A 12,049-nucleotide genomic window follows, 5' to 3' on the forward strand; every position below is an offset into this window, starting at 1 on the left:
CAGTATTGTACCCATATTTTTTAAACTTTCAGTATATGTAAGAAAGAAATGAAAATATCTCGTATTGTACCTATATGTGGAGCTGAACCAAAAGACAGTTGTAAAACAAATAATTTTATTTATAATTTTCAAAACATTTTATAATAAAAAATACATATTTTTCATAGATATACAATTATATTATAATAAAATATTGTCTCTAGATTCTTAAACATTTACAATCACAGAAGTAGATAATTCTCTTAAGTACAGGAGATACATTATAATCATAGCGTTCTCATGGGCGGCGAATGTCTGAAGACGCTGCCTTCGGTCTTCTCTGCAGAGGGTGGCGGGGGCGGGGGTGGAGGAATCGCCTGCGGCAGCTCGGGTAACAGGAAGGGCATCTGATGATGATGATGGTGTCTCTCGAAGACCTCAAGTCTCGCCATCGGGTGGAGGACGTCATACACCGCCGGGATGTCTGACGGAATGTGGTGGGGCGGGAGGACTTCCGGCCGGTAGGCGTGGAGTAGACCGGCGGCGTACAACGACGAAGGAGTCGCTGCAGCAGCAGCGGCAACTGCTGCCAAGTTCATGGCGGCGATCGCCGAAGGAGAATACATGTGATGAGGCACCGCTGCCGGGTCCCTGGAACAAGCGGGACACATACAGATCCCACCGGGGGCATGATGAAGAGGGTGGTGTGGGAGAGGCGGAGGATGGGGTATCCCCATGTTGGGCACGTAAGGAGATGACGGCAACACTCCTACTTGGATCTCTTCAGGCGTAGGCCGGGCATCACTGGTAGCCAAGTTCTCTATGGTAAAAGCCTGGCGTTTCGTTGGGGTGGGCTTCGAGACCGGCAGAGTGTGCGCGACGTGACCTTCGCTGTACCCAAAGTGATGCCCCAAGTCCATGATCATGTTCTGAAGGTCGCTGTGGAGTGCAGGCGTTCGCTCGTCGGGTCTCAGAAACCCCTGGTGCAAGCCCGTGCCGGCGTTGGGATCCGCGCCCTCGCCGTCGTCCTTCGCGAGCTTGAAGCGTTTCCGTCTTCTGAGGAAGCTGCCGTTCTCGAACATGTTCATGGCGGAGGGGTGGAGGGTCCAGTAGGCCCCCTTGCCGGGTCTGTCGGGCCTTTTCGCGATCTTGATGAAGCAGTCGTTGAAGGAGAGGTTGTGGCGGAGGGAGTTCTGCCACCGCTGGGTGTTCTTGCGGTAGTAAGGGAAGTTGTCCATGATGAACTTGTAGATCTCCGACAGCGTGCACATCCTTTCGGGGGTGTTCCAGATGGCCATCGCCGTCAGGGAGATGTAGGAGTAGGGCGGCTTCTGGTCGCCGTAACTGTCACGTGATGGACGAGGCATTCTTCTTTCTTTTTGTCGGTAGGAGAAGAAAAAAAAAGAGGTCGGCAGGCACCAGTTGATAACTGTCACGATAAGGAAAGAACGGTGATCTTAAGACTTATCAGATCTACAATCGTCTAAAATTAATAAAAAAGGACGATGTGGTGTCCGTGAGAAACCTCTACTTTGCGTGTTGTACGACGATCTGGTTGTCCCGCAGCCTTATATAGCGGATGGCCCCTCGACGGATGTCCAATTGAATCGCCGAAATCCGTCAGCGGTGGGAGGTGGGCGGACGTAGGACCAGGTTACACTCCCGTGAGTGGCTGATGGCGGTACACAAGGCGGGGCTTAGGACAGACCTTGTTTATTCACACCTTTTGCCCAAGTCGGTTTTACTTTCTTACACTTGGAAGTACAAAATTCCATTAACCTTTTTTTTTTTTCTTTTTCTGAAAAAGATTCCGTCGTGTCAAACATGCTTTTGGAGTGCTTGCCTTCCATTTGCGATGTCAGCAGCTATTAAGGGAATTTTGAAGGGAAAACGACCCTGATCAGCGAAACTAACTATATAGTTTTGTTGTATTTCCAACGGAAATACAAGATAGATTTTTCAGTTTTTCCCCAAATCGTTTTAAGACATATATCACGTAGATCTATATTTCAATATATGTGTAAAAAAATAAATATAATATATAATATATTAAATTAATAATATAATAATAATAATATAATATAATTTATAATAATATTATAATATAATAATCTGGGTGTGTGTTGGTGGTTATTATAGATATATCTATATATATATATATATTGTGTTGGTGTGTGGTGTGGTAGATATATATATATATATTATATGTGTGTGTGTGTGATGTGTGTGTGTAGATATATATATATATATATATATTATATTATATATTATATATACTATATATATAGATATATATACGTGTGTGTATATATGTTTCGAATGTAGCACAAAGGAACACATGCTTGGGAATATCCTTAAATCCACGGTAGAGTGAAAAACTGGGAACTTGGAACTTAGTACTTTCGTAGTACATTCAACATTTTCAAATGTAGAATATATTATGAAAGTACTTGTTCCAATTCCCCAGTTTTCACTCACCTTTCTACCGTGGATTTAAGTATATATATATATCTATATATATAATATATAATATATATAATATATATACATATAATTTTCCTTAGGTGTAAGGTATTCCTAAGGTAAAGTGAGTTGGATACTAAACTGAGCATTTATGACTTAATATTTGTGAATATATAAAAAAATTCCTGCGTATACTATTTGGTAAATATATGTATATACAAAACGGAAGATTGTGGCATCTAGTACGCCGAAGACTTAGCAGGAATACAAAAGGAATACAAAAGTAAACGACCAGCATAACATTCTGCATGTTTGTTTGTTTGTTTGGCTAAAGCATTATGTTTCTTCGTTCGCTTGGCTAAATTTTCGACATCATGTCTCATCATCATGGCTGTACTGTACCCCTGATAATGAGACATGTAGTCTCGAAAATTTGGCCAAATAAACAAATGGGATCTCTCTCTCTCTCTCTCTCTCTCTCTCTCTCTCTCTCTCTCTCTCTCTCTCTCTCATAAGTAGTATCTTTTCTCCACAGAACAAAAGTGCGAGCGAAATTCAGTCATCAGTTGCTAAATCAAAGATGAACGTTCAGTTTCATTATTGTACATAACACGAGCGCGCGCACAGACACAGACACACACAAATATTTATCCATCTATCTATTTCTCTACTTATCCATCTATATATCTGTCTGGCTTTATCTATCTACATATATATTTGTCTACATATAGTATGTATATATATATATATATATATATAGTGTGTTTGTTTGTCTGTATGTCTGTCTGTCTGTCTGGCTAGTTGTCTGTTTAATACTTTCGACACAAGAGAACAACTATTAATAAATAAACAGGCAGTTAACCAACACGGCTGAAAGTAACAACGGAATATAATTCTAACAGTTGTTAAGCAAGTCAAGATAGAGAAGACCAAACACCAACTGACAAGTTTTATAGAAAAAGTTTTTGGAAAAAAACAGTCGTTAGATCCTGTTTAGTTTTATTGTGGAACAAAGCCGCTCTCGACAGTTTTAGTGAAATTTAGAAGTCGGAATCTGAAAGTGTTGAGACTTTGCATAACGTGCAAAAGTAAGTGAATGCACTGTTACCAATCTTAATAATGTTATTGTTGCAGTACATACTAGGTAAGTTGCTAGATGGGAATTTGCGTATGCTACATAAATCTGCTATATTTAAGGAAGGGAAATGTTGCACAATGGTATCTCCATTGCCAGATGTCTTCCTATTACACACACACACACACACACACATATATATATATATATATATATATATATATATATATATATATATATATATATATATGTAATAACTTGATCACGAAGTATATAAAACGTGATGCTATGTAAAAATCCTTTATATATATATATATATATATATATATATATATATATATATATATATATATATATGGTATTTATTTTAGTATATTTTATGATTATCTCCATGTAAAAGTATTTAACGATGCATTAAGTCAGTACAAACTCAAAAGATCATTTAGGAAATTGTTCACAAAGTAGTAATAGTAGTAGTTGTAGTAGTGGCTGTGGTTGTTTGACAATTATGGTAGTTATACTGAAGTATAGTGCCAACTGTAATTGTATATATTGTGTCTGTGAATGGTGTACTTAGTATCACATACGTACTCTTAAATACAGGACGAGTCGTTGCATTGTACTGAAAACCATTCACCTCAGAAGCCAAAGGGTTTTCTTAATCTCTATTTCGAAAAAGAAAAAATATAGTTTTGATGTACCTCTCGAAAAATAATCCAGTAATTTCTGAAAAGTATGAAAATGTTTCAAAGAAAGCTGAATTTATAAAAAGTACCTTTTTGGTTAAACTTTTTTTCCCTTTCGACAACTGATATCTTTGATGACGTACTCTTCAATTTTTAATTCATGGGGTTTATGTGAAAGGTACATGTGGTTAATCCCATCAGTATGTATATATATATATATATATATGAAGATTTTTGCAATTTATTTTATGCAGTATGTACCAATCGAGGGTCAATAAGCATTGGTTTTAATTCCACTCGACCTTGATCTTTACCTTTGCCTTTGTTTATTTCGCTCTCTAGTCTCTTCCTTTGTAAGGTCATTTCACCCATGTTTATCTCACCCTCTATTGTCTCCTTTTGTGAACCCATTTAATACGCTTTGTTTTTCTCTGGGACTTCACAGCTTCGTGATATATATGACCAAGATAATAATACCACTTTGGGGACATTAATCTCCAAGTTAGCATCGACGTTCTAAAACCAAGTCCATGAAAATCAGCCAAATAATCTGAACCCCTCCCAATAGCCTTCTTATACCCTCTCGATTCAGGTAGAAGAGTGGCTAATAAAATATTTACAGGTATGTCGTTTCCAAAATTTTATTTATCTGTAATTGGACTGGTTGCATTGGCATTCAGTTCGTAATGTCAGTCGTATAGGTAATTCGTCCCTAAATGTGAATAGAAAAGAAACAACGACGCATTTTTGCAGTGAATTTAGATTATTTTATTATGTTCTAACAAACAATTGCCAAGAATAATTGTCCTTAAAGTAAGAGCGTCTTGTGCCATTTTGATTGCCTACTGTTTCGAACAGTTCGTAAGAAGATTGATAGTTTTCACATTATGTACTGTATCAGAAATTCCAGACTGACATCTGTTTCTTATCATTTCCAAGTTTTATGTTATCTTTCAAAAGACGTGAGCAACCTATAGTATTGTAGGACGATTGTGAAAACATTAGGAACAAGGCATTTAAGAAATGTTCGTATGAATGCTTGTATGTGTATTAAGCTAGAGTGACCGTATTCATACAAATCGCTTCACTAACATTCGTGAATACCAGCAAAACATAGATTTGTTTGGTCTTCTTTTTTTACCTCAAATTATTTGTATCAAATATATTTTGTCCCCAGTAACCGTAATTACTGCGACAATAGTTTATAGGAACTGATTTGTCAGGCACTGTGCTAAAAGAATATGGTTGAGAGAGATGCACGACACAGACAATAATAATTTTTTTTATAAAAAGGCATAAATTTTCCATAAATAGGAGTGGTTTCGGAAAGAAACACAATGCCAGGTAGAAACATTGTTACTGTAAATTAATAGAGTTGAGTTTTTTTTTTTTTTTTTTTTTTTTGTCTAATACTTTGCTTCCGATACCAATAAGAAAAAGTTTGTAATGTATCGAGGCGAAGCTTTGATAAGCTTGGACGGGGACGTCTTTCAGTACAGTTAGTGACATACAATAGAGAAATTGCTGTATTTGAATCATGACCTAGGCCCTGACAGCAATAAAGAATAGTTACCAAATGACAGGAAAATTACTATATTTAATCATGCCATTTGAGTAAAAAAAAGAGAAATAAAGAAAATTTAAAAAATAAACACTTTTAAGTCTTAGTTGTTCGTTTGTATGTACTTAAAGTGACGGTGCTTAGTAAGAAAGTATTGTAGATCACAGACTACTGTCCAAAGTTGAATAGAATTTTTGCCTCACTCTAGGCAGAATCGTATCGAAGAATTGCTTGCTTGTCAGTGGTATTTTAGGAACACCAAAAATTAGTTTCACCTTATCCTTCAGGGTAACCATCAGGAGAGCAATTGTTGAATGGTTTTTTTGTTCATCTGATTGTTTGATTATTTTGGAGGTAATTTTTTCTCGTTGCAGTTAGTTCTGTTATCCTGTTGGATGGAACTGCAGAGTTGTTTTCCATGATTGAAGAAAATATTGGAAGGATTAGCAGGGTAGAGGTTTAGTGACTGTATAGATTAATAGGTTGGAAGCAACAACGTTGTATTGTACTCAATGTGTTGGTTGCATCACTGTGCTGGAAGCAGTTATATGTGCATTGCCATATTGGAAACAACCCCTTGGTATATAGCTCACAAGTTTACATTGGGTAGGAGACCACATTGATAGCAAATCTTTACTGAATTCCTTGTTGGAAGCATTTTGGTGTAGTTTAAAGTTTAGGGGTGGTTATTATTATGGAATAGAATACCACTGTGAAACTTCAAAAATAGACACAAAGATAAAAAGACCTAAGTATAAACATACATCTGAAGCAAGCTGTGAGAAGACTGTGGTAATGATAATGATAGTTATTAGTAGTATTAGAGCCAGGAAAACCATCTCACAGTTTAATAGCGAAGCGAATGAAAAACCTCTGATAATATTTTGAGAGGAACCTTGACAGGATTCGGATGCTGCATCTCGGAAAATCAATGAGAATATCTCAACTTTTGCAATGGACGAAGTTCCTTGTTGAAATACAGAGTACAGAAGAAAGCCAGATTGGATTTCCTGTAATGTCTAAAATCAGCGTGGTCATCCTTGGAAAACTGAATTCGATACTGCAATTTTGTCTGAATGTGTAAAATCCCTGGGGTTGCACACATCAGACTGGAGAATGATATTGTATTAATTACAGCATTCATACAAATATTTTTGTTGCTACAAGAAGCTTTGTAAAAAATATACTTTACTTTCTATCAGCACTAGATATATAGTTTTAAGCGCTGAGAGAAGAAAACTTAAGAGCCGAAGGTATACATTACCGAGCATCATCATATATAAATGAAAATTGGGGAAGTGGTGTTATTTTTGCAAAGCTAAAATGTAGAGCCGGAGCATGGCACAAGGTCAGCTTAAGTATAAACTTGGCCAAAGTATAGCCCCATATCTCACTTAACAAACCATGTACTGCTCTGTCTAGGCAATTTCATTTCACATTCAGAGGAACAACAATTTATTTTTCCATTCAGATTTTGTAATGCGATATTTTCTATGCCATCAGTAATGCCACTAGAATAGAAGTGAAACTAGTCCCAAAATGTTACCTTATAATATACCAGGGAAGGTAAAAAAAAATATCCTTTAGGATATTACATACTTTGAAAGCAAATTGTGTTCAGTTTAAAAGTAAGTTGCCATGTTAGAAGCAGTTGATGTGTGAGTTACCGAATTCAAAATACCTAATTTATAAGGTTCCATTTTGAAAGCAGTTTTGTAGGTTACCATTTTGGAATCTGCTAAGATGTGTAGGATCCAGTCAAATCTGTTGTTAATTATATTTCATAGAGAGTTAGTTATACGAACTATGATGTTTTCAATATATCATTGCCCTTTCAAATACTTGACCCCTAATTAGTAAATTGTCAGTGCTTATGATGTGCATGTTTGAAGAACCTGTGAGACAGATTTTACTTGTTGTTATAGGGAGAATAATTAGATAATTAACTGAAATGAATAGTAGAGTATAATAGATAAGTTGTATGAACATTCATTTGAAAATAAACTGCAACATCTAATGAAACTAAAGCACCATTGTCCAAGTTTTATTAATTAGTTTACATTGTGACAAATAAATGAGAAAGATGGTTGTCTTATCTATGTTTTTTATCAGTAGTTTTCCACAAAAGATATTGATTTAAGCTTTTAATTTCATATGCTAACGATTTGTTCACTTGTTGGTGCTTTTACTTTAGCTGTTTAGTTAAGGTTCTTCTTGGTAATTCTCTTTTTTTTACCTTTACTCTATAACCTAACAAGTGAAAGTACCTGATACGCAGTCTAATATTTTTATTTTCCTGTGGTTCATGTATATAATATATATATATATATATATATATATATATATATATATATATTATATATATATATGTAGTGTACATTACATACATACATACATATAATTTATGTATGTATGTGTATTTATTACTACAGTGAGGTGCGCTGTTACCATACTGATCTCTCTCTCTCTCTCTCTCTCTCTCTCTCTCTCTCTCTCTCTCTCTCTCAATTTACTGGCAAAAACCTCTCGGCCAATATCGTATAGAACCATACTAATATTAAAACTTCCAAGTACCGCACTTTATATTGTAGTCACTATAGTAGTAGAAACTCCAGTTTCACTGGGTGCCATAAATCACACGAACAAAATGACTGGTATGATTATATTGTTCTAAAATAAACCTATATTGGAATTGGCTCTCCCCTGCAAATAAACTAAAAAGACAAAAAAAAATCGATGGCCCTCGCTGAATTTTGGCTGTAATATACAAACGCAATGGTTGGGAAAGCAAGAAAAATGAGTTAACTGCAAATTGGGGTTTGCGAAATGATGGTTAAGCCAATACCTCTCTTCATTAGATATGCTCCCATCACTCGTCCGGATGCGTCGGCGTGGCTTCGATGGCTCTCCGCTGAGCCAGATTTCGATCAAGTTCGGACGCATTTCATCCTTCGTTTCAATAATGATTTATTCAATCTTACGACAAACAAATGACACGAAAATCTGGGTGTAATTTAGAATATTTTAAGTTACTTTCCTGTGTAGGTCTTCGTTCGTTCGACCGAACGAATGCCATTCCCCCAAAATTGCCGCTGTATTGTTTCGTTCGCCGACCCCTTGGATGGGACGCCGTTTTAAAGTCATTAAAGCAAACCATTTCGCTTTAAGTAGTGTTCTACTCGGGCCTTAAGCCCTTGTTGTAGTAGTAACCACCCCCCCCCCCCAACACACCCTCTCTCTCTCTCTCTCTCTCTCTCTCTCTCTCTCCTCTCTCTCTCTCTGTTCTTGTTCTGAATGAATGTAATTATCTATGATCTATATAGTGAGGATATTTTTATTACAAATCCAGTAATGACGGTATTATTATTATTGTTATTATTATTATTAGTAGTAGTAGTAGTAGTAGTAGTAGTAGTAGTAGTAGTAGTAGTAGCAATGTACGGAAGAGTAGTAGCCCCAGAGGATTCCATAATAATATTGAAAAATCAAACACATTTCAGAACTATTTAATTGTTAACTTCACACACACATTTTGGATACCTTTATAGATACTGTAAATGAGTATCCTTAAAGGTTTAAACAAAAATGCTATTGTCCTACCCTTAAAATATTGGTAATATTAATAAACTGTTGTACAGTTGTAAATCTAGCAATTTAAGAAAACTCAAATCGATGTTTACTATCAAATTATTTGAAAGCAGTCGCTTTCAAGAGGGGAGTGGGAGGTTGGTTGCCGCATTAGGCGATGTTTTTGGAGCTTACGTTCACCCATCTTGGCTATGCTGCGTTGGTGAAACTGTGCAAAACACAAACATTAGAAGCAATGCGACTTTACACTGATAGTTATAGCTTCGCCTTGCCAGAGAGTATTGTGATATTCCTAAGGGCCAATCATGGCTCCTCAATGAAATGGCATTGTGAAATCTTCAGTAAAGTTCCCGTAGAGTTGTACTTTTGTCACGGGAGCCCCTTTGTTTGCTTGTCCATTTAGAATTATTTTGAGAACCGTTTCAGATTAGTGTCTGGCATTCTTTTCAGTTCAGCGCAAGCCCCAACGTCGTTGGGTGGCGCAAACTGCGCCGTGCGTGGTTTTTCAGTTTCTCCGAAAACGATGGAAATCGGAATTTGCAAATGTTTTATAACCACCGATATTGAAGATGCCTTTATGCTTGAGAAGCCATTAGTAGAGACTAACATGGAGATAAGTATTCATCTTATTAAAATTCTTTATTTATAGAGACGCTGTATCCAGTGTCTTAACATTTTTGCCATTTTGTAACTCCATGATCTCGAAGTGAAGTGTCGTAATCATTGTTATAAGGTAGAACTACCCTGTTAGGTGTGAATAATGAACTTGGAGTTGGTATGGAGTTTTTCTGGCCAGTACCTTGTTGTTTTAAGTGTTAGGAGCACCTATTGTAGAGACAGAATAGAGGGGCAATTTGGAATTATGCCTCCTTGTAATATTACCAAAAATAAGTATTATTATAAATATATCAAAAGGGCGAGAGACACGGCAGCATTGTCTATGGCTGATACTCTGTATTATTCGTCTGAAATTTTACATGAATTACGATGACTCAGGTAGGCAGTTTTGATTTATATTCTTTTCATAAAAATCTTCCAAGATGAAATGGTAAATTTTATTTCATGTTGATCTCAGAAACTGAACTGAAGATCAGTTTTGCTTTCACAGAAAATAAGTCCCCATTTCCCTGCCCCCCCCCCCCTCTCTCTCTCTTCTCTCTCTCTCTCTCGTCTCTCTCTCTCTCTCTCTCTCTCTCTCTCATATTGACTGTAATGATTTGATTTTGGTTATCAACTAATCCATTCCGAATTGTAAGTCTTTTTCTACCTTGAATTAGCCACTGTGAGTCAGTGTTCTCTTTTGTTTTGAAGTATACTTTTTTTTTGTTTATTAAGACATTTTTATCAATTTTTTATTTTACTTTTTTTCTGCTGTTCCGAGTTTATTTCCATATTTTATTGCAAGAAATCGTTAAGCGTTTGGTGAGGTTATTGCATTTATTGTATTGTGGCTTTAGTAGTTTTTCCTTGAGGCCTTACAAGGTCAGCTAAAGTTCTGCTTCGGCCCTGGTTTTGATTTTCATAGAAATATATTTTGCTCTTTTGTCTGTGATGCTCCATTTGGCCTGTTTGTAGTCTAATTATGACTCCGTGTTGTGCAGGTTTTCAGTGTTTACGAATTTTTATTTTGCCAGTATCGTTTGATTTCAAAATAATTTAGCATTGATTCGAGTCCACGAAACTCGTTGCGATAATTTTATCCATTCAATCTCCAATTATTGTGGTGTTTTAATTCGTGAAAGAGGGTACCCCTGGCAGGGCGACGTCCAACCTAGACGTGGAGTTTACTATAAAAAAATAAAGTAATGGATACATTGCATTAATTTATTTAGAGGTGGTATTTTGCTATTCTCCGTTCTTACACGTTTACGTGTCTAACCATCTTCAAGACCTTTTGGTTTGTTACACACACACACACACACACACACACACACACACACACACACACATACAAAGTTTCTTGTTGTGGCATAGGGCTACGTAGAATGATCAGGTCCCTTTTTTAACTTTTGAAAAGTCGTGAAATTTCTTTGTATGTCTAGTTTGTTGAGTACACAAGATTTCTGTCGATACATTTACTAGGAATTTTGATATAATTTGTACCTACCATTTCTTATCAACGATGAAAATAATATGGATCTCTTATACACGTTTGCATTTTGATTCAATTATGATAAAAAAGACCATGACCGGAAGCTTATTTTACATTTTTTTTTTTGCTAGCCAAGAAATTTATTAAACTAAAACTTAGCTACGGTTATTCAGCAAATTCTGAAACATACAGAATGTAACACCTCAAGTAATTAAGTTCATGAATAATAAAAGGTATGTTAAAGGAGGTAGCCAGTGCTACATTACTCATGAAAACAAAACATCTCTTCATATTTCCCTTTTGTTCGTAAATGACTAGTGCTACTTTTTCTCATAGAAGTCTGAAATTCTAATGTACGTTTATAAACAGCATTGTTGTTCAGATTACCGTTTCCCTTTGTGTTCTGTATCTTCGGCTTTTTATTTCTTAGCACCCTTCTTAGATTTGATTAGGGACTAACGCTGGACACTATAATCTAGTACGTATTTGTGACAAACAAAGGAGCCTCTCTCTCGAAAGTCACACTCTGCTTTTCTCCTCGTCTTTTAGTCAAACACTATTACTCGAAGCTAAACGCCATGGAAGGAGGGGGTGTTTTCACACCT

The 12,049-nt window shown here is 36.3% G+C and overlaps 1 protein-coding gene across 1 annotated transcript; it reads right to left on the reverse strand.

Annotated features, from left to right (window-relative positions):
• Positions 1-208: 208 nt before the first annotated feature.
• Positions 209-1,511, reverse strand: LOC135201339 (fork head domain-containing protein FD5-like). Its single transcript, XM_064230185.1, has one exon. It carries the CDS (start codon positions 1,344-1,346, stop codon positions 267-269), a length of 1,080 nt encoding a protein of 359 aa, XP_064086255.1. The 5' UTR covers positions 1,347-1,511; the 3' UTR covers positions 209-266.
• Between the last annotated feature and the right edge of the window lie 10,538 nt (positions 1,512-12,049).

This window comes from Macrobrachium nipponense, chromosome 28 (assembly GCF_015104395.2).
Source record: "Macrobrachium nipponense isolate FS-2020 chromosome 28, ASM1510439v2, whole genome shotgun sequence".
Lineage (NCBI taxonomy): Eukaryota > Metazoa > Arthropoda > Malacostraca > Decapoda > Palaemonidae > Macrobrachium > Macrobrachium nipponense.

What these genes read in the sequence shown, in the direction of transcription:
- LOC135201339 (XM_064230185.1), bottom strand. Translation starts at nt 1,346, where the DNA reads ATGCCTCGTCCATCACGTGACAGTTACGGCGACCAGAAGCCGCCCTAC.